At 33.8% G+C, this 23,333-nt stretch overlaps 1 protein-coding gene across 1 annotated transcript in view; it reads right to left on the reverse strand.

Annotated features, from left to right (window-relative positions):
* The window catches only part of EYS (EGF-like photoreceptor maintenance factor), a 1,737,133-nt gene that overhangs the window by 1,622,596 nt on the left and 91,204 nt on the right, over positions 1-23,333 (reverse strand). Inside the window, 1 exon segment of the mRNA XM_077159432.1 lies at positions 8,091-8,205. Coding sequence (XP_077015547.1) covers positions 8,091-8,205 — 115 coding nt within the window.

Below are 23,333 nucleotides of genomic sequence, written 5' to 3' on the forward strand. Positions count from 1 at the left end.
GGGCAGCTGAATTATGGTTCAGAGAGTTCAGGTATTTTCTCTCTCTACTTTAATAGACCAGAAAGGGGAAAAAGGGAATATTTATATAATGATTTAATATTCATAATTATCCCTTGAATCCTAACTTTTTGGTTACAATTTCTGCTTTACTTTGTCCTTTGACCTGTTAGGTCACAGGTTTCAATACATCATGGATTCCATAAAATCTATCCAATGGTACTAGGGAAATTTTATGTTTATTAAAAACTATAAAGTCCCAGAAATTGTGGGAATGGATAACATCAGAAAATACATCACTTTTGCCATCTAATTGGCTCTCCTCCACGGCATTTCCATCTGCCTGGGAAAGTCTGGGCTGCCGATGTATGATGTTTCCTGATGTCTGTTGGGTGATGTCTGCCTCTTGATACCCCTTGGAGGGGAATACCAATGGATGATTTCTGGGGGAGTAGCCTTGCCAAGCCTCCTGTCTTTCCCCAAACCCCAGAAAGAATATAAAAACCCTCTTATTTTGTTACAAGTACATAAATATCTTATAAATATCTGAATCATATTATAATTGAATGAAACAATATAGCCATTTTTCACTTAATTTTTAAACTTTACATTGTAGTAAAATATATTCAGTTCAAAATTTTCCATCTAAACCATTTATAATTTGTGCATTTTCCAAAAGATCATTACAACAATTCAAAAACATTATTTAAGATGTATGCATCCTTCTTTTATATTAATTTTAAGCTCTTTTGTTGCTTTTTGATTACTTTTATTCTAGAATAAATAACTAGAATGAGTATTTTGTACCAATTTAAAACAACATTCTTGATTATTTACTTTAGATATTTCCAAACATTGAATTATAATGAATGGAAAAATATTAGGTCCATACTGACAAATTAATGTATAATGGGTTTATTGCAAGTCACATCTTTCCTGCATGCACAAAAAAATGACTCATTCTCTCTTTATGGTACATGTGTATAAAATGATAATCGCCATATTGCCCTAAATGACATTTCATTGATTTTCAGAGAATTTGAACATTTTTAAAGTGCCTTTATTTCCCTCTGAATTTTTGCCTAAAGATTATATATATATATATATTGTTTAATTTTATTTCATAGTTTTGCTTTAAGAATGACATATATAGCATATAGTTTTACATGAAGAAATAAATGTGTCATTATGATTGAGGATTTTTTATTTTATTATTGAACAGTCAGGTGTCTAGGTGGTCAATTAGTGTGAGTCAAACTGGAAGTAACAAGCCTTTATTCACTTAGGTCAGTGCAGGCAAGAGTCAAAAAGAGAGGCCTTGGCTCTCCTCTGTTGCCTTTTTTCCCCACGATATGAGAGGGTCAGATGGATGAAGCACAGAGGACAGAAAGCATGCTCTTGCAGAGGAGTACTGAAAGAAATGTTCTGCCTCTTTAGAGGCCCTTGAACTGGGGGAGGAAAGAGGAGAAGGACTAGAAGTAGAAAAGTACTCAAGTGGAGAACAGTGCTTTAGCCAAGGTCCTTCTAAAAGAAAGCCTGGAGACACCAGGCTTATAAGCATGACTGGTCCGGGGGCAACAGGTCAGCGTGGGGCCTGATTCACTGACTACAACACCCTCCAGAAAGCTGCAGTGCACTTGCTGCACCCAAGTCTGATGTTGGGAGGTCAGCTTCCCCTCAGGAGACCTAACAGGCAAAGCCTTGTAATTCCCTATGGTCAAGCCTGAAAGAACACATACAGGATTTTGGCCTGCAGCTTTTGCTTTGTGTTTCTCTCCATATTTTCCTATATATTTCTGCAGTTATAGTAATAAGTGTACACAAGATTACAATTGCTATGTCTTCTTTATGAAAGGAATCTTATGCCATTAAAAGGTGATTAAAGATCTCCTAATTTATTCCTTTAAGTGTATTTTTTTTTTGTAGGCTGTATGGGGTATGAGGTCACGTTTCGTCTTTTTCCATGTGAGTATCCACTTTATTGCAGCACCATTTGTTGAATTTTTGTTTGGTTTCTTTGTTTTATTTGTTTGGCTGCTTGTTTGTTTGGGAAGTACATAGGCTGGGAATTGAACTTGGGTCTTCTGCATGACAGGTGATAATTCTACCACTGAGCTACCCTCACATCACCCCTTCAAGTGTATTTTATATATTACTATTCATATAGGAATCAACACAATATTGGTTAGTACTTCCCTAATATTATATTCCCTAATATAATACTATGCATACTATATTTAGTATACAATACTATAATATATAAGAATATTGAATTGTGATTTTCTTTTTTTTTTTAATTAATGGAAAAAAAGAAATTAACCCAACATTTAGAAATCATACCATTCTACATATGCAATCAGTAATTCTTAACACCCTCACATAGATGCATGATCATCATTTCTTAGTACATTTGCATCGGTTTAGAAGAACTAGCAACATAACCGAAAAAGATATAGAATGTTAATATAGAGAAAAAAATAAAAGTAATAATAATAAAATCAAAACAAAACAAAACAAAACAAAACAAAAACCTATAGCTCAGATGCAGCTTCATTCAGTGTTTTAACATGATTACTTTACAATTAGGTATTATTGTGCTGTCCATTTTTGAGTTTTTGTATCTAGTCCTGTTACACCGTCTGTATCCCTTCAACTCCAATTGCCCATTATCTTACCCTGTTTCTACCTCCTGCTGGACTCTGTTACCAATGACATATTCCAAATTTATTCTCGAATGTCTGTTCACATCAGTGGGACCATACAGTATTTGTCCTTTAGTTTTTGGCTAGACTCACTCAGCATAATGTTTTCTAGGTCCATCCATGTTATTACATGCTTCATAAATTTATCCTGTCTTAAAGCTGCATAGCATTCCATCGTATTTATATACCACAGTTTGTTTAGCCACTCTTCTGTTGATGGAGATTTCGGCTGTTTCCATCTCTTTGCAACTGTAAATAACACTGCTATAAACATTGGTGTGCAAGTGTCCGTTTGTGTCTTTGCCCTTAAGTCCTTTGAGTAGATTCCCAGCAATGGTATTGCTGGGTCGTATGGCAATTCTATATTCAGCTTTTTGAGGAACCGCCAAACTGCCTTCCACAGTGGTTGCACCATTTGACATTCCCACCAACAGTGGATAAGTGTGCCTCTTTCTCCGCATCCTCTCCAGCACTTGTCATTTTCTGTTTTGTTGATAATGGCCATTCTGGTGGGTGTGAGATGATATCTCATTGTGGTTTTGATTTGCATTTCTCTAATGGCCAGGGACATTGAGCATCTCTTCATGTGCCTTTTGGCCATTTGTATTTCCTCTTCTGATAGGTGTCTGTTCAAGTCTTTTTCCCATTTTGTAATTGGGTTGGCTGTCTTTTTGTTGTTGAGATGAACAATCTCTTTATAAATTCTGGATACTAGACCTTTATCTGATATATCATTTCCAAATATTGTCTCCCATTGTGTAGGCTGTCTTTCTACTTTCTTGATGAAGTTCTTTGATGCACAAAAGTGTTTAATTTTGAGGAGCTCCCATTTATTTATTTCCTTCTTCAGTGTTCTTGCTTTAGGTTTTGTGATTTTCTTTTATTGTGAATTGAATTGTAATGCCCTTTTCAGATTATAGTATCAGGGTTAAATTGGCCTCATAAAATGTATTGAGAATTTTTCCCTGATTCTCTGTTACCAGGAATATCTTTTGTGTGATTGTTATAACATTTTCCTTAAGTATTTGATAGAATTCACAAATGAAACATCTGGACTGGGAGTTTTCTTAGGGGGAGGATTTTTAATTATGCTTACTTTTTTGATACAGGACTAGACCTTTTAGCAAGCTGTGTTTTAAAATTTTTCACATTTCGTCAAAGTTGTTGATATTGTGTCAAAAAACATTTTCATAACATGACTTCATTTAACCTTTTAAAGTATGTAGAATCTGTTGTGATATTTACTTTTTTCATTCTTGATACTGGTAAATTTTGCACTCAATCTTGGATCAAGTTTGGGAGAGATTTATATATCTAATCAATCTTTTAGAATAACCAAATATAGGCTTTGTTGATTCATCCTATTTTGGGCTATTTACTAATCATAATTCCTGCATATATCTTAATATTGCCTACACTAAGTTTAATGAGCGCTTATATTTCTAGCTGCTAATGACACAATAGTAGAGCGTTCATTTGAAGTCTTTCTTTTTAACTAATATAAACACTTAAAGCTAAACAAAATTCTTCTTAGCACGGATTTAATTGCATAAGACAAAATTTTATATGCTGTGTGGTGATTTTTTTTTCTTTATTTTTATTTTTTATTTCCTTTGTATGCTATATAGGGGGAGGTCACATTTCATTCTTTTTCCATGTGAGTATTCCCTTATTGCAGCACCATTTGTTGAATTTTTGGATTTGCTTGGTTTTTCATTTGTTTGTTTGCTTGTTTGTTTGTTTTTGGGAAGTTCGTAAGCCAGGAATCGAATCTGGGTCTCCTGCATGGCAGGCAGGAACTGTACCACTGAACTACCCTCACATCCAATTTTCTGGTTTTCTAGACACTGTTTTTTGTTTATAATTTTGTTTTGATCAGAGAATATAGTTTGCATAATTTCATTCCTTTAAAATGTATTGAGATTTGCTTTATGGCTCAGCGTAAAGCTACTGTGACCGAACATCCCAGGTGCCCTTGAGAAGAATATATCTGTAGCTGTTGGGTCTAATGTTCTGCAATGTCAATTAGTTAAGTGGACTGATGCTATCATGCAAATCCTGGATATCTTTACTGACTTTCTTTCCACTCTGCCATTTACTGCAAAGAAGAGTTTAAATTCTAATTGTAGTTTATTTGTCTCTTTAGTTCTATCAGTCAGTTTATATGTTTTAAAGCTTTATTATTAAATGCATACATTTATTTCATGAATTGACCCTCTTATAATGATTCTTTATCTTTGATATTTTCATTTTCTTGAAATCTACCTTAATAATAAAGCTACCCCAGTATTATTTTTCTTAGTGTTGACATAGTGTATCTTTTCATGACTTTACTTTCAATATTTGTGTCATTTCATTTAAAATGGATATCTTTTAAAAAATATTTAGTTGGGTCTTGCTTTGCGTATCATTAACAATTTCTGTATATTAACTTGGAGTGTGTGTTATTTATATTTATGGCAATTTTAGTTAAGGTTGGATTTAAGCCTGACAAATTGCTATTTATTTGCTTTTTGTCTTTTCTATTCTATGTTCATATGAATGTGGAATGCATTTATGTTCTTCAAATATAATTGAAATAGACCATATCTCTTGCTTAAATTACACAAAATTCTCTTGGAAATTAATTGAAAATGTTAAAGGTTACTAAGGCAAACATCAAAACATGAAATAAATATATTATAAAATAAATATATTTATAAAATTCTGAATATATTATAATAGGTCCTTTATATTTGCATGCAAATAATTTGAATATTGCATACAGTGTTTTTTTCTTTAATATGTTGTATTAAATTTAGACTTTATGGGGATATTAAAAGTATCATGAAGAAGAATGATAATTCTCAACATTCATAACATTAATCTAATGTTAACAGTACATAAGTCTGCTTTAAATTTGAAATTAAATGAACTTGAATCCAAACTGTTTAAAATATGTTCAAATGTTTAAAATATTTAATAAGTATATTTACTTCATTGTAATTTAAATTTTAACCCAAGGAGAAAACCAATAACATTCCTTATTTGCATATGTCTTATTTAATGGAAGTCAGTAAACTTAAAGAATTGTCACGAAATAAGCAAATTCTGACAGTGGGAGACAAGTTACAAAGCAAAGTACCTAAATAAACAATCTCTGAAAAATTAGAATTTAGTGCTATATATTATTTTTAAAAATACAAAGTTAAAAGAAGAAGTAAGTAGACTAAGCAATGCTATGAATCTGACTGCAGAAAACAAAGAAGTTAAAGAACAATTGAAGCTTAAAATAGTGAATAATAGCAGTACACATGTAGACACGGACATGATCATTAACCACCAATGAATCGCATGCTAATGAATATAACTATTGGAATTAAAATAATTGGGAGATTTAGGATTATATGTGAGACCTTGCATTCTTCATCTTATATAGGTTTATATGGCATTGTACTTGCTGATATTTGAATCAAAGAAACATGCTAAATATGTATGGCAAGGAAACAAATTAGGTAAAAAATGATAAAGACTTAAATTGAAAACTAACTGTATGACAGAAGATAAATTGGTGAATGATAAAGAAAAGAAAACATCCTTGAGTTTCTGATTGGAGGAAGTTAGCAGAGGAAAATACTGCTAATTGCACTCACTCAGACTGGGAAGACACAAACATTATCAGGTTGAGAGAAACTGAATGAACTCAGCTCAGTGCATGGTTACTTTGAACTACCTATGCAATATTGAATGTGAAAAGTTCAATCAGATTCCTCAAAAGGGAAATTCAAACTGAATTGGAAGTCAATAGCACATAGATAAATGTTAAAATTATTAAAAGGGATGAAATCTCATCCCAGCGAAAAGTGGTGGTGGAGGAAGAGGAGTTTAGAGTTTAAAAATAAAAGACAGAGATAAACACTCAGATTGTTCAGAGACAAAATAAGGACCCAAAACCAAAACCATAAAACAAACAGACACAAAATCCCAATAAAACAGGATATATGAAAACAAACAGTAGAGAAATTTCAATTAAACAACTTCCTAGTAAAGAAATACTAGAGGATGTTTGAAGCAAAATGAAAATTGTAGTGCATTCTTTATAGTGAACAGTGATATGAATATTACTTGAAAGTGAGGGCTGTGGAATCACACAGACTAGATTTAAATTAGCTCCACCCATTCTTACTGATTTCTGTGAACTGAGAAAATAATTCAGTATCTCAATGGCCATTCTATTTTTCCACAAATGAAATAGCCTTTTTTGTGATAATCAAATGAGAGAATGCTTATAAAGGACTTGCTGTAATACCAAAACCATAGTAACTGCTAAATTAATGCTCTGGTCCCATCTTAAGTATTCTTAAAGTAATATTATTATATTTTAGCATATTTTTGCTAAAATAAACAAATAATGAATTTGTCCATGGTTTATTCTATAATTTGCTTTTCATTATTTTATAATATTTTATTAGACTATTTTACGCTGTAGTAAAGAAAATAATAGAATGACCATCATGTTCTTACCACCTTATTTTTTCAAAAAATTTTTTTAAATATGTAAAGCATTTCAGATACAGTGTAAATGCCCTTTCTACTCCCCCGATTTCACTCTCTGCCTCTCTTCCTATGGGCAGCCCATTGTGTGTGTACAATTCCCACTAATGTATTTATGCTATTGCCAAGTATGTAGTCAATCATAAAAATATGGATTTGTGTTTTTAAATCTAAGTAATCATTATCATGGTTTATATAACATTCTTGAATCATATTTTAAAATTCAATATTATGTTTTCGATATTTATAGCTACAAATACATGTAAATACTCTTAAATTAACAACTATGCCATGATGTGTATGATTCATTCTCCAACTGATAGGTGTTAGTTTATTTCACGTTTGAAATGAAAATTCTTGTATATGTCTCTTTCAATATATCATTTCTCAAATAGATGTATTGAAAGAGGAATTGGCTGAGGTACAGGATATGCCTTTCTGGGTCTTCTAAATACACTCTGTATTTGTAAGATCATTTCAAAGATTATCTACCAAAAAATAAAGTATATTTTATATACCCTGACAAACAACTACCAGACTAATTTTATTCTCCATCAATGCAAGAGTTTCAGGCATTAGTGGTTTTATCTACAGGAAGATATATCACAAGGACTCAATTAGCTATTTATTTTATAATAAAAACACCATACAGACATTCATTAATGCCTGCCAACATAATTCTTAAGGCAAATAAATTAAGTATCCCTACTGTTAAAATTTATATTAGTCACATTTACATATACTTGTGAGGATATATTTATCTAGTCTTAAGATGAGTAAAACATTTGAAATACAGATTGCCAAAAGCCATTGTATTTAGAAGTGCTAAATTACTTTGCCATATATTAAATTACTTACTCTGAATCTTCCAATTATATTGAAACACCATCCTTCATTCAGACAGTTGATGCTGAGCAGTATGCAGTGGCCAATTAGTTTCTCACAGTTTTTTCCAGCAAATCCTGGCAAATAACTGTAAAGACAGTATAAATTAGAAGAATTGCAATTAAAATGTTTTCACAAAAGCCCCTTAAGTATCTACCAAAAAATAATGCTTTATTTAAATTATATTATAATATACATTATCACATGTCATTTCAATCATTAATTTTGTCCCATATGTTGTTCTTGGCAAGGGAAAAAGTTTTATTTAGGAGAATCATGTTAAACTATATTTTTCATTAAATGACCTTAACATTATCTTTTGAGAACTCAGGTGAAAGATCAATCTGCTCCTAAAATTATATTAAACAATAAAATATAGGTTAGGAAAATCTTTGGAATAAATTAGACCATCACCGACAGAATAGAAAAATGACAAATGGGATTTTGAATGCTTTCGAAGAGACATTACATCCTGGTGACACACTACCAGGAGTTAATGTTTGATTTTGAGACACAGTGTACAGATTTACAGCTAAGAAAAATAGCATTGTCATAGCTGAGTTAACTGTAAGGCTTTTGTATGTTTTCTTTCTAGAGAAAGCAATCTGTATTCTATTCTACTGCGGTTCATTAGTCCCACTCTATAACATGTTAACACATGCAGTATTGTGGATTCCTTTGTCCTTGCTATCATTATTTTGTGAGAAATTTCCCAGTACTTTAAATCATATTTAATAAATTTTATATTATAAAGTGAATGGGACACTGAAATGAAAGGAGGGTGTGTCTCTTTAAAGTAAACATTAAATCTCTTAAGAAAAATATAATTTTTAAGAAATGACATTACTGCAAGCTGATTTTATATCAATGTAAACTTAACCATATATGCATTGTTTTACAGTCTTCATAAGAACATAGGATCATTTCATAAAATACAGAATTAAAGGTTTTATTGGCATAAACTTAAATAGTACCAATAAAATGTTTTTGTTATTTACCTTCTCATTTGTTCTAGGCAAAGGTGAGTAATTTCACCTTCTAGAGCTGAATCATTCCTTCATTTTTATCAGAAAATCATCAATTTATTCACTACCTACTATGTGTAAGCTATAAGGATAATTAATTTCACAAAAATTTGCTTATTTAATATTTATAAACCACATAGTGGTAATTTTTACATTATGACTGTATAAGTGAGAACACACACTCAGAAGGGTTGTGTTATTTTCCTAGGTCATATCGTTAAAAGTTTTAGAGTTGTTATTAAAATTGTTTGATCTGGGTGGGCCACTGCAGCTCAGTGGCAAAGTTTTCACCTGCCATGCTAGAGACCCAGGTTCATTTCCTGGTGCCTGCCCAAGCAAAAGCAAAAGCAAAAAAAAATGTTTGATCTAACTTTGACTATATTTTACCCTGCTATTCTGTAGCCAAGCGCTAGATAAGATATGTAACTTACTCCTCTAATTCCAGAAGCCTAAGTAGAGATTCATAAACCAGCCCCAAACACCCAATTCTGAAAGGCACCTTCTTAACCCTGTCCTCCTGGGGCGGTGGGGGGGGGGGGGTGAAGAGGGAAGCCATAGAATATTCCAGACTTCGGCAAATTGTGGCTATTGTGTCTCAATTTCCCTTTTGAATGAGAATAAATCAAGTTAGTCAAGATCCACTAAGGATATGTGTGGTACTCGAATTTGCATTATTCTTTAGTATGGTTTCTGAAACATATGCTCAGAGCTATAAATTTCAAGAAGAACCAATATGAAGTCACTAAATGAGAACCATTCAACAAGTTGTAGGATTAAGATGGGAAAGTAACAACTTTGAGAAAGCTTTTTCTAAATAAAGCAAGTTTTATTTCTGTTGGAAAATTGGGCCAAAAAGTTACCACACAGCCTGCTTCTCAGAGAAAGAGAACTTTTAAACAGTATCCTTGCCACTGACACATTTAAAATAGAGAAAGCAAAAAAAAAAAAAAAAAAAAAAAAAAGAGCATTGACAGAAAACTCTGAAACAATATAAAGCCTTTTAAAAAGTGAAAATAACATTTTCACTTTACAAGAGTATAGGTGTGGTATATCATGAGGAAAATGCCTAGGTAAGAGAAATTTCATATATCATGAACATTTTAGGACCAATAATTTAAATATGATTTTAAGAAATACAAGTAGAGGATTATATTATCAAGACTAGAAAAAAGGTAGAACAGTGTTCTAGTTTGCTAGCTGCCAGAATGTAACACACCAGAAATGGATCGGCTTTTAATAAAAGGAGATTTATTTCATTAGTTCTTTAGAGGAAAGGCAGCTAACTTTTGACTGAGGTTCTTTCTTACGTGAGAAGGCACAAGGCGATCTCTGCTGGCCTTCTCTCCTGGCCTCTGTGTTCCAACAACCTTCCCCGGGGTGATTCCTTTCTGCCTCTACAAAGGCCTGGACTGAGCTACGAGTGCCAAGATGAGATATGCTGAGCTGCTTGGGCTGTGCTACATTGTGCTCTCTCATTTAAGCACCAGCCGATTAAGTCAAACATCATTCATTGCATCAGGCATGCCTCCTAGCCAACTGCAGATGTAATCAGCAACAGATGAAGTTCACGTACCATTGGCTCATGTCCACAGCAATAGAACCAGACATGTTCACCTGGCCAAGTTGACACCTGAAACTAACTACCACAAATAGCATGGACGCTAATAAAAAATTTAAATGGAACCAGATGAGATAAGGTAGGCATTTATAAAAAATAAAGTGGATTTAAAAATCTATTCTCAATGCAACTAATAAAATAATTGTCATCATATCACCCCCCCAAAAGGAAAAAATCCATTTAAAATTGAAAGTTAAAAGGGAGATCAAAAAGATGGACAAAAGGGAAATATAAAAACAAGCACATAAATGGAATAAAATATTTTAAAAGGTTGATGACAAATGATACATTTGTATGAACTGAGAAATTTCTACAGAGAAATATCAGTGCCCCATAAGTTTTTCAAGTTTATAATTTTAACCTCTCCAAATAATACAATTCAGAGGAATTAATCACATTGAAAATGCTGTGCTACTATCACCATCAAATCTTTCATTGTAAATGAAAGATGCACAACTATGCTGATTCAAACTCACATCAAGAAAAAAATATAATTCGTAAGGCCAGAATCATTGTTTCAAAAGATCACAAAAGGTCTTCCAGGGAAGATAGCAGAGTAGGGCACTCTAGGATTCAATCTTCCTACCCAAACAACGATTAAACACAGGAACTGTCCAAAACAAAACCTTTGAAACTGCAGAGGCCAGCAGAACACTCAACAGCTTCCAGGGAAGAACAGAAAAGAAAGGCAGATAAATTACTGTAAAGAAATGCAAAACGGTCTTTCCATGTGGCAACTATCAGCACTGATCCCCAACTATCATGGAAGGCCTCTGGAGGCTAGCTGCTGGTGAAAAAAAAAAAAAGAAAAGAAAAATGAATGTATAAATCCTTTTCATCAAGAACAGGAATGGGCCAGTCACTAATCGCAGTTTTTTTTTTTAATGAATTTGGATCACTGGGTCCCAGCTATAAGAGCAGTTATTGTCTCAATCTGTCCAAGAAAAATATGGCAGTAGCCATTGTTTCAACCATCCCAGACAGTTTCAGAGGCAGTAAAGATGCAGCACTTCCTCAGGGCTGCAAGGGACAGTAAACTGAAGGGCTACATTTTCTGGGAAGGCCAGAAGAGTATAGCTATGGGAAGCTGTCAGACAAGTTCTCAGCACTATTTCTAATGCCTTCCCCAGGGCACTTTGGAGCTGGTCTGCATGCCCATTATGGATCTCTACACCTATTTTGGCTGGAAAAGACTGAATTGGAAAAGTTGTGTCCAGCATGCCCCTCCTCCCAGAATTTGCCCACCGGGCAAAAGCAGCTTGAGATGGCAAAAGAATTGTAAAAAACTATATATAAGGTGGTGGGACGGTGGCTCGGTGGCAGAATTCTCACCTGCCATGCCGGAGACCCGGGTTCGATTCCCAGTGCCTGCCCATGGAAAACAATAACAACAACAACAACTATACAGAGCGGTGGTCAGTTTGCTACAAAGGCTTCAAATATCAGGGAGAAAAACTTCTGTCTCCTGGGAAATACAGGAGACAACCAACCTCCTGTAAACAAGGGAACTCCAAAACAACCAATGAGCAGGAATACAAGATAAGACAGATGCCCAGAAAGACGGAAAACTCTGCACACGGCGTTCACCTTGGACAAAGCATCCTGAAAGGAGAGATGAAGCCAAAGAAAATCTCTATCTTGTTACCAGCTGGTTATATAACCAAGAAACAGACATCCCAGGGAGTAAATTCCAGAGTTAACATTTTAAAATATTAATATGTACAATGTACAAGAAAAAGTGCAAGACAAACAAAGAAATAGGAAATGATGGCCCATTCAAGGAAGAAGATAAAATACCTTAACTTCAATGAATAAGACAAAATGTCAACATACGAAACAAAAAAGCCTTTTAAAAACCACCTTAAAAATGTGTAAAGAGATGAAGAAACTATATAGGAAAAAACTAAAGGATATCAGGAAAACAAAGAATAAACAATACGAGAGTCTAAGTAAGAGATAGAAATTTTTAAAAGGAACCAAATGAAACTACTGAATTTGAAGACCCCAGCAACAGAAATGAAAAATTCCCAGGAGAGTCTGAAGAACAGACTGGAACTGGCTGAAGAAAGAATCAGTGAACTTGATGACAAGGCACTTGAACTGGGTCAATCTGAGGAGAGGAAATGATGAATATTAAAAGTGAAAACTGCCTCAAATCTTGAGGTGAATGAAAATGAAAATACAACATACAAAAACTTAGGGAATACAGAAACAGCGATTCTGAGAGGGAAATTTATCGCTCTAAATGCTTACATTAAAAAAAGAAAAAAAGAAAGAAATCCTTCAAACCATAAACTTAACCTGTAAACTGGAAGACCTAGAAAAAGAAGAGTAAACTGAGGTAAAAAAATGAACAGGTGGAAGTATATAGCAAAGATTAGAGTGGAGATAAATGAAATAGAATAAAAACATAGACTCAACAAAACCAAAAGTCAGTTTTTTTTAAAAGATAAATAAAATTGACAAAAATTTAACTAGAGAGACAAAGAAAAAGTGAGAGAGGATACACATAATGAAAATCAGAAATGAAAAGGGGGCCATTATTACCTAGCCCACTGAACTAAAAAACACTAAAAGAAAATACTATGAAAAACTGTATGCCAATAAGTTAGATAACCTACATTCAGAGGACAAATTCTTAGAAACACACAAGCTACCTATATTGACTCAAGAAATAGAAGATTTCAACAAACCAATTACTGGTAGATTAATTGAATGAGTAATCAAAAACCATCCAGAATAGAAAAGCTCAGAACTATATGGCTTCACAAGGAATTCTAGCAACATTCCAAGAAGACATAACTCCAATTCTGCTCAAAATCTTCAAAAAAATTGAAGAGGAGTGAACACTCCCTAACTCATTCTATGCGGCCAACATCACCCTTATAACAAAGCCTGATGAAGGTACCACATGAAAAGAAAATTGTAAACCAATACACCCTCTGATTACATATGTAAATATCCTCACAAAAATGCTATCAAAACACGTCCAACAACATATTAAAATAATTATACATCATGATAAAGGGGAATTTACCCTAGGATGCAACATGCAGTATACCACGTTAGCAGAATGAAGGGATAAAAGCACATATTCATCTCGATTGATGCAGAAAAAGCATTTGACAAAATATAGCACCTTTCTTGATAAAACCCACAGAACACTAGGTGAAGGAAACTTCATCAACATGATAAAGGGAATCCATGAACGGCTCACAGTTAACATTCTAGTTGATGGTGAAAGACTGAAAGCTTTTTTTCCCTCTGAGATCAAGAACAAGAAAAGGATGCCCACTGTTACCACTCTTATTCAAAATTGTGACAGAAGATTTTTTTTTTTTTTTTACATGGGCAGGCACCACGAATCAAACCCGGGTCCTCTGGCATGGCAGGCGAGAACTCTACCTGCTGAGCCATCATGGGCCACCCATGATGGAAGTTTTTGTTAGAGCAATTAGGCAAAAAAAAATAAAAGAAAAAAAGAAAGGGCATCCAAATTGAAAAGGCAGATGATGATATGATCCTATACATAGAATACCCTGAAAAATGCACAACAAAACTCATAAAGATAATAAACAAATTTAGCTAAGTGGTAGGGTACAAGATCAACAACCCCAAGATCAGTAGTGTTTCTATACATAAGGAAAAACATTTGGAAGAAAAAAATCAAAAAAAAAAATTTCATTCACAATAACAACTAGAGGAATCAAATATCCAGGAATAAATCTATCCAAGGGTGTAAACTACTTGTACACTGAATTCTGCAAGTCCTTGATAAAATAAATTATAGAAGAGCTAAATAAATGGAAGGCATTCTGGGTTCACATATTGAAAGACTAAGTGACAAAATTATCCAAACAATTTATACATTCTATGCAATCTCAATAAAAATTCCAATAGCCTTCTTTGCATAAATGGAAAAGCCAATCATTAAATTTATGTGGAAGGTTAATGGAACTCAAATAGCTAAAGCCAACTTGAAAAAAAAAGAATGAAGTTGCAGGAATCAACTTCCAATCATAAAACTTATTACAAGTCTACAGTAGTCAAACAACATGGCTGTGGCACAAGGACAGACCTACAGATCAATGGAATAGAATCAAGACCTCAGAAATCAACTCTCATGTTTATGGCCAACTGATTTTTGAGATGGTGACAAAGACCACTCAATTGGGAAAGAATAGTATCATCAACAAATAGTACTGGGAAAACTGGATCTCCATTTGAAAAAAAAAAAAAAAAAGGAGGAACCCCACTTCACACCATATATACAAATCAACTCAAAATAGATCATAGACTTTAATATAAGAGCTAGAACTATCACACTCTTAGAAAAAACATTAACATCTTCAGGACCTTGACTTAGGCAATGGTTTCTTAGACTTCACATCCAAAGCACAAACAACAAAAGAAAAAGTATATAATGGGACTCATCAAAATTAAAAACTTTTCCACCTCAAAGGACTATATATCCAATAAAGAATTAATATACAGAAATAAAATCCTTCAACTTAACACTAGACAAAAAAATTAAATATGGGCAAAATATTTGAAAAGACATTTCTCCAAAGAAAATATCCAAATGGCCATAAAGCATATGAAAAGATGATTAACATCATTACCCATCAGGGAAATAGAAAACAAAACTGTAACAAAATACCATTTCACACTTATTAGTATGGCTGCTATTTAAAAAAATGGAAAACAACAAGGGTTGGTGGCATTGCAAAAGGGTGCAGTCACTGTGGAAGAGTTGGCAGTTCTCAGAAAGCCAAGTATAGAATTACCATATGATCTGGTTACCCCACTACTAGGAGTTATATCCAAAATAATTGAAAACAGGGACTCAAACAGTTATTCATACATAGTGTTACATAGTGTTAATACTCACAATTGCCAAAAGATGGAAACAACCCATGTGTCTATCATCCAATAAATGGATAAACAAAACATGGTATATTAATACAATGGAATATTATTCAGCTATAAAAAGGAATAAAGTCCTGATACACGCAACAATAAGCCAGACACAAAAGAGCAAATATTGCATAAATGCATTATTTTGAAATAATTAGAATAAGCGATCTCACAGCATCAGAATCTAGAATATAGAGTACCAGGGGACAGAGTATGGATAGGGAATGTAAAGTTAAGGCTTAAAATATACAGATTCCTATCGGAAATGACTGAAGTGTTTTGTTAATGGGGGGTGCTGGTGGTAGCACAACATTGTTAACATAATTAACAGCACTGATATACATACATATATATACGATGATCTGAAACTATTATGCATACCAGAAAAGTCATGCATTTTTCCTGATCCACTCTTGTGGAGACATCCATGTCTCTTTTAATCCTGATTCAATATTATAAGGTAGAAACCCCTTCGACTGGAATAAAATCCATGGTGATGTGACACTCAGTTGTGGAAGTGACTTTTTTATTAGACGGAGATGTGACTCCACCTATTCAAGATGGGTCTTGATTATTTACTAGGGTCCTTTAAAAGGGACTACTTGACTCTTTGTAGATTTTTTCCTATCAATAAACAGCATTAAATTTAATAAAGTCTAGCCTTTCCTACCTCCTGAATATCATCACTTCTATTCTTCTTCTCCAAAAGGTGTCAAGTAATATTTGGTAATTTTCTTAATACTCGTAATATGTAATCATGTTTTGTATTTATTTTGCATTGTTTTGTTTTGTCTTGTTTAGCTTATTTACTGCACTTTTTCCATTCATAGTACATTCATTAAGGTAACCTCTTTCCTTCATACATAATCAGTCATATATTCCTTATTGGTTTTTGCAATCAAAATGATCTTTTCCAGTCTGGACACATTATTTTCCTTTATGTAGATCCAAATTTCTCTCATGATGTCTACTTTCCTCTCCTTCCCTTCCCATTCATAATTCTTAGAGTCTTGCTTACATTATTTATTTTTTTTATCTAAATGTATCTAATTTATTTTTTTATCCTGGATGTCCCATTTGTTTCAGAGGCCCTGATTTAATGCTGCCTCAAATTTGTTTATGCTTATATATTTAGATTTACCACACACACTCCACTCCTCCTCTCCACGGACTCACATAAACACTGAACATGCTGAAATTAGCTTTCACAACATAACATTTTCTCTTCATATTTACTCATCTGAGATTTCGTTATGATCCATTTGATATCAAGTAAAAGTATTTCCCCATTGTTTTAGACTACCCATAGACTACCAAGATGATGGGCTATCTGATTTCTTGCATATACATGATTTTTTTCAGAATCTAATATATGTTAGTCATGAAAAAATTTTGGAGAGACAGTATTTTGTTTCAGTAGTTTATAGATGCTCCCACTGTTTCTTAGGCTATAAATGCTATTCCACTGTCTTCAAGCTACAAATATTGTTAATAAAGAATATGATGCCACTCTGATTACTTTTTCTTTGTAGGTAAATATTCTTTTATGCCTTAAAGCTTGATAAATATATCTCTATGTGCCTTTTCTCATCCATCTAGCTTGCCACACAGAGACCTTTTTAATATGCAGATTCCAGTTCAGTACTAACTCACTGTCTCTCAGACCTTTGCTGGAGTTCCCTAAATGGGGTAGCCTTCAGAGAGTTTGAAACACATAAGGTCAAGAAAGTAGAAGCAGCCAGGTTGCCAGCCCTCTCCTGAAGCAACTAAACCTATCTTCTCTCCTCCCTGGAACCACTTTATTCTGCTACCCTTTGAATCAGGGAGGATTCATGCTTAAATTTAGAGCATCATTAACTCCATAATGCAGAAAAACAAGAACACCTATGTAAGGTGTGATTTAGCAACCTAAAGATTTATACTTATAAAGGATCCACTACTTTCTAATGAAAGCCCTGGTATTCCCAATGCTGATTTACAAATGCGATCCTAGTTCACAAGGCAAGAAAATTCCTCCTCAAACGCTTCTCCAGAGAATGTCAGAAAGCCTAGGACCTAAATCATTCTAGTTGTTCAGCAACCATATGATCGAAAAGGTCAATCATTTTAAAGATGGGGACAGAAGAAAGAAATGCTTTTGCAATTTCTATGTGTGCTGGTTTGAAAGGAAGCATGCCCCCAAAGAAAAGCCATGTTTTAATATAAGTCCCATTTCATAAATGTGGAATAATCTCCATTCAATACTGTATGTTTGAAACTGTAATGAGATCATCTCCCTGGATGATGTGATTTAGTCAAGAGTGGTTGTTAAACTGGATTAGGGAATGACATGTCTCCACCCATTTGAGTGGGTCTTGATTGGTTTACTAGAGTCCTATAAAAGAGGAAATATTTTGGAGAATGAGAGATTCAGAGAGAGCAACACTGTGAAGCAGAGAGTCCACCAGCCAGCGACCTTTGGAGATGAAGAAGGAAAATGCCTCCTGGGGAGCTTCATGAAACCAGAAGCCAGGAGAGAAAGCAAGCATATGACGCCGTACTCACCATGTGCCCTTCCAGCCAAGAGAGAAGCTCTGACTGTGTTCGCCATGTGCCTTCTCACTTGAGAGAGAAACCCTGAACTTCATCGGCCTCTTGAACCAAGGTATCTTTCCCTGGATGCCTTTGATTGGACATGTCTATAGACTTGTTTCAATTGGGACATTTTCTCGGCCTTAGAACTATAAACTAGCAACTCATTAAATTCCCCCTTTTAAAGGCCATTCTGTTTCTGGTATATTGCCTTCTGGCAGCTAGCAAACTAGAACACTATGTTTCCAAAAAATCCAATTTTTGTTAAATTTTGTATACAGAAATTCTTATAGAATAAACCTGAAAATATTAGGAAACATGAAATATTTACATGAAGTGGGAGGTTAAGAGGGATCTAGATGATTGTGATGAAAAATGTTTAAACTGTCATTTTTACATATAAAAATCGAGACAATATATAGAGAAACAATATGGGTCTGAGAAGATACACCTAAGAGAAGGAAAGAAAAATAATGCAATTAAATATTTTAGTGGAATATCTAGAACTAAAGAAATAAATTTTTATTCTCTCCTCTTTTCCTGAAACAATTATCTATAACTGCCTTAACATTCTCTCCATTACTCAGTTGCATTTTGTCAATGAAGTTGATATTTATTGGACAAGTAGCTTTACTCTATTTCTTCGACAGAGTATCGTAAACTTTGTTCAGTGACCTATGGAATGGATGTGTTTAACCATACTGGAAAGCATCAGGCTCTGTAGGGATGTAGCATTGAACAAGAGTTGTGCTACAATTTCCAAGTGAAATTTCATCATCAGCATTCTGAAAAGTATTGCATGTAATAGAATAATATTGTATTTATACCAGTTGGTTATTTTATAAAGTTTATAGAATTCATTAATTAAAATTAAAATCAGTGAGACCAAATATTTACTATATTAAAATACAAGAATAAAATTGTTTTTTTCAAAATATCAAGGTAAACCACAAATTAAATTAAAAATTAAATGTACAGCATCATTATTTTAAAGTATATTTATAATATAACATTGCAAGATTAGTAGAAAACTTGAGTTATCATGTTAAACAATGAAGTAACCATAAATTGAAAAATGACCTTCCAAATTATTAGATTTTTTTAAAAGAATAGTGTAAAAGACATAGTATGTCATAGCATTACTCTTATATTACTCATATGAGTAATATGAGTATTATATTACTCTTATATTATATAAAAGCATTATGTTACTCATATTATATTAGTAATAGAAGAGTATTACATTACTCTTGTATTATTAAATTCTTACTTAAAGTTTTCTGTCTGCAGAAATAGCTCTTTCTAACTCCATACTGATCTAGGAAATGGAAAGGAGATAGTTATAAATGAACTCCCAATTGTTTCCTCTGACTCCATTAATTTGAAATACTCTTATCACTTTTTGAAAAATAGGAAAAAGTTTTTGGTCGACTTGTTTTTTTCAAGGCCTGAACCACTCCTTTAAAAGTGAGTTGTTATTTTTATCTCAAACAATTGCAGTTGAATTTTGCTTTCTTTGTTTTCGTCAGGTAAAGACAGATTCCGATGCAAAGTCACTTGTATCAATTTCAGCACTGTCATGTACCTATTCCACTTCTTGGGGAAAAATAAAGACTTTGAGGTAAATAACGACATTCTTACAATCGAAGCTCTGCATTGCCACTATCCGCTTGCTTATTGTGACTTGTGTGGGCATAGACAAATGTCTAGACTTACAGACTTAACATTTCAACAGTTTTTTTTTTTCATTAACAGCTACTGGATCACCTATCTGGATCTCCAGATATAAATAATACACATTTAGGATTTATTCAAACCTTAAAATAAAATTATTGCACTAAAAAAATCTTTATTCTGCTAATTTAAAACAGCACGATATACTTGAATCGTAGAATATAGAAAGCTAGTTTTGAGACCTATATGAAAACAGTCAAGTGTCTGTCTTAATGTATATTATATTATGTGATCAGGGAGAGAAAATTGTCAATGCATGAAAACATAAGGGCATAGATACTGTGATAGTTAGATTCAGTTGTCAACTTGGCCAGGTGAGAATACCTAATCTTGTTGCTGCAGACATAAACCAATGGTATGTTAATCTCATCTGTTGCTAATTACATCTGCAGTCGTCTAGGAGGCATGTCTGCTACAATGAGTGACCTTTGACTTAATTGGCTGTTGCTTAAATGAGAGGGCACCATGCTGTACAGCCTAGCAGCTTGGCATTCCTCATCTCAGCACTTGCAGCTCAGCCCAGGCCTTTGGAGATGCAGAAAGAAGTCACCCCAGAAAAAGTTCTTGGAACCCAGGGGTCTGGAGAGAAGACCAGCAGAGACCATTCTGTGCCTTCCATGTAAGAAAGAACCTCAGTGGAAAGTTAGCTGCCTTTCCTCTGAAGAACTAAAAAATAAACCCCCTTTTATTAAAAGCCAATCCATCCCTGGTGTGTTGCATTCTGGCAGCTAGCAAACTATAACAGATACTTATGAGTTATTAAAAATAAGTGAACAAAATAAATCCAGTTTAAAAGTAGAGTGTAGTGAAGTAGAGTACTTTTAAAAATGTTTGTCAAGATTGATGGGAAAGATCTTTGAAGAGGTGACATTTGAGCAAACCTCTGAATGAAGTAAGCATTGGGCTATCTTAGGTCTTGAGAAAGTATATTTCAGAGAGACAACCAGCATATATAGAGATCTAATGTATGAAGACTAAAGCAGCATGAGTAGAGTAATTGAAGGGTGGAAGATAATAGTGGAAAAATAGGAAAGGGCAAGATATATGGCTAGAGTTTTGAAAGACTTTTCATGGCTTTGGATTTTATTTAGATATTATAGTCCCACTGATTGGTAGTAACAGGGGAGCAACATGATTTCAAAACACATACACTGTCTTTTGTGGAAACAAAAGGGGCCCACACCAGTTAGGGATGCATGCCAGTTCAAATTTGCCTAATATGAAAGCAATTTTGCCTTCCAGTTGTTCAGGATGAAAAGTGTGGAGTCATTATAATTACTCTTTTTCTCTCCATCTCCATTCACTTTAAGGAGAAATCCTACTGGCTCCACTGTAAAAACATATTCACAATCCAACTACCGTCCTCTTCTCACATTCTGGTCCAAACCGCGATCTTCTCTCACCTTACTTACTACGATGGCTTCCTAACAGGTCTCATTACATCTGCTCATGCCTCTCTACCATTTCTTTTCAACACAAAGGCAATGTGTTATTTTAAAACTAAAGTGGTAGAGTGTAACTCACTTTCCAGCAATACTGAAATGCTCACCATTTTACTTCAAGTAAAAATAAAAGTTATCAGGAATTGCATATCTACAAATGCCTGAAGCCCCAATTTTCTCTACATTCGCATTTCTACTACTTCTCCTGTCTTTCCCCACACCATTTACACTAGTCTCATAAGTATGGCTTGCCTATCTGTGGTTTTTCAATTGGCTCCTCCTTTTACCATGAACCCTCATTCTTGACTGAAGAGTCAAAGCAAGTAAATCATGTGGGAAACTATTGAACTATTCCAGAATAAATCATAATTAATAAATATGCTGAGGCATGCTGAGGTGGAAAGGAAGAACAAATTATTGTAAAAGCAATTATTAAAGGATTTAGCTGACCAAGGTGAAGGAATTTTCAAATGATTATCAAAGTCATCAAGCAAAAAGACCATAATTCTGGTAGAGAAAAGGATAGCAGACCAGATGGTAAAATCTGTAGTGGAGGATGAGCAGTAATTTAGAAAAGAGAAGAAAATTGAAAAAGAGCCAGAGGAGTGGGAGAGAGAGCTAGATAAGTGTATAAGTGATGTCATATGCTAAAAGAGGCTGGGATTTTCAGGAGAAAGAAGGAAAAACTGGACTGAATTTGATGCAAGGGCAAGGCTATCTACACCCCTGCTTTGCCCAGAAGTACTCAGTTTGTGGAAGAATGAACGGTAGCCACCTAAAAACCATCCTCAGGTTTCAGTTAGAGAAAGAAGGGAAGGCATTGAAAAGAGACTGAGAATATTGGCATGTTTGCAGCTAACAGAAAATAAGATCCAGCAACACATAGGAAGATTATTAGATGACAGAAAATGTTGCTTCCCACCTGCATGTGCTATCATTGTTAGGGTTTATTATTATTTTTTCCTCAGGGGAATTTAAAGAGCTAGAAATAATGGAGAAAATGTTATGTCGATGGGAACATATGTTCTCAAATTTAAGTACTTAAGGCTCCAGATTAGAGGTTGCCTTTTGTCAGCTATGATAACCTCTGAAAAAAGATAAGATGATACAAAAGGTAGCATTCCTCTTGATCAGGAAAAGTCAACAATGTCATACATATTTTAAATTGTAATATGACTGTAACCAGAAATTGAAATATATATGTATATATATTCACTTTAACAAATATTTTATGTTAAATTTCAGAATGCTGTATTTAAAGGAGGAAACCTCATAAATATGTCTATTGGTATCAAGCAAAAAAAAAAAAATGTAGCATCTCAGATTTTGAGGTAATTATGTCCTAGAGATTGAGGCTTCCTATTATTTGGGAATTATTGAGTGATCAAATGGGAGCGTTCCATTAATTGATAAATTCCTGATCCAAAATGTGTGATTGCTATATTAAGAAGCAATTTTCAAAATGTATGTGGAAAATTGGCTTTTCACATAAATGTAGAAAGGAAATGTGTAGACCTATGCATTTCTGTGGATACAGTGTTCTATTTCAAAGTCACAGTGAATGCTTAATTAGATATATTTGTGACACAAACTGAAGACCTTAACTCAATCCATGATTGATTTGGTGAGATTTATCACATAACCTAATGAAATGTGAAATGACTTGTGAAAAAAACGGTATGTTCGTGCATTGCATTGACACTTAAGCAGTGTAAACCTTAACAATGGCAACTCAGTAAGTAAGAACAAGGAAAAAAAAATCTATGGGGAAAGAATAAGTAAGAACATAGTATCCCATTAAGTATCTGAGAATTTGAGTGAAGAAAATAAAGCACTTAGAAAGAAGAAACCTTATACATAACAAAATTTATGACTTTTGAAGGCATAATATTTATATTTTTAAAATATC

Source organism: Tamandua tetradactyla, chromosome 5 (assembly GCF_023851605.1).
Source record: "Tamandua tetradactyla isolate mTamTet1 chromosome 5, mTamTet1.pri, whole genome shotgun sequence".
NCBI lineage: Eukaryota > Metazoa > Chordata > Mammalia > Pilosa > Myrmecophagidae > Tamandua > Tamandua tetradactyla.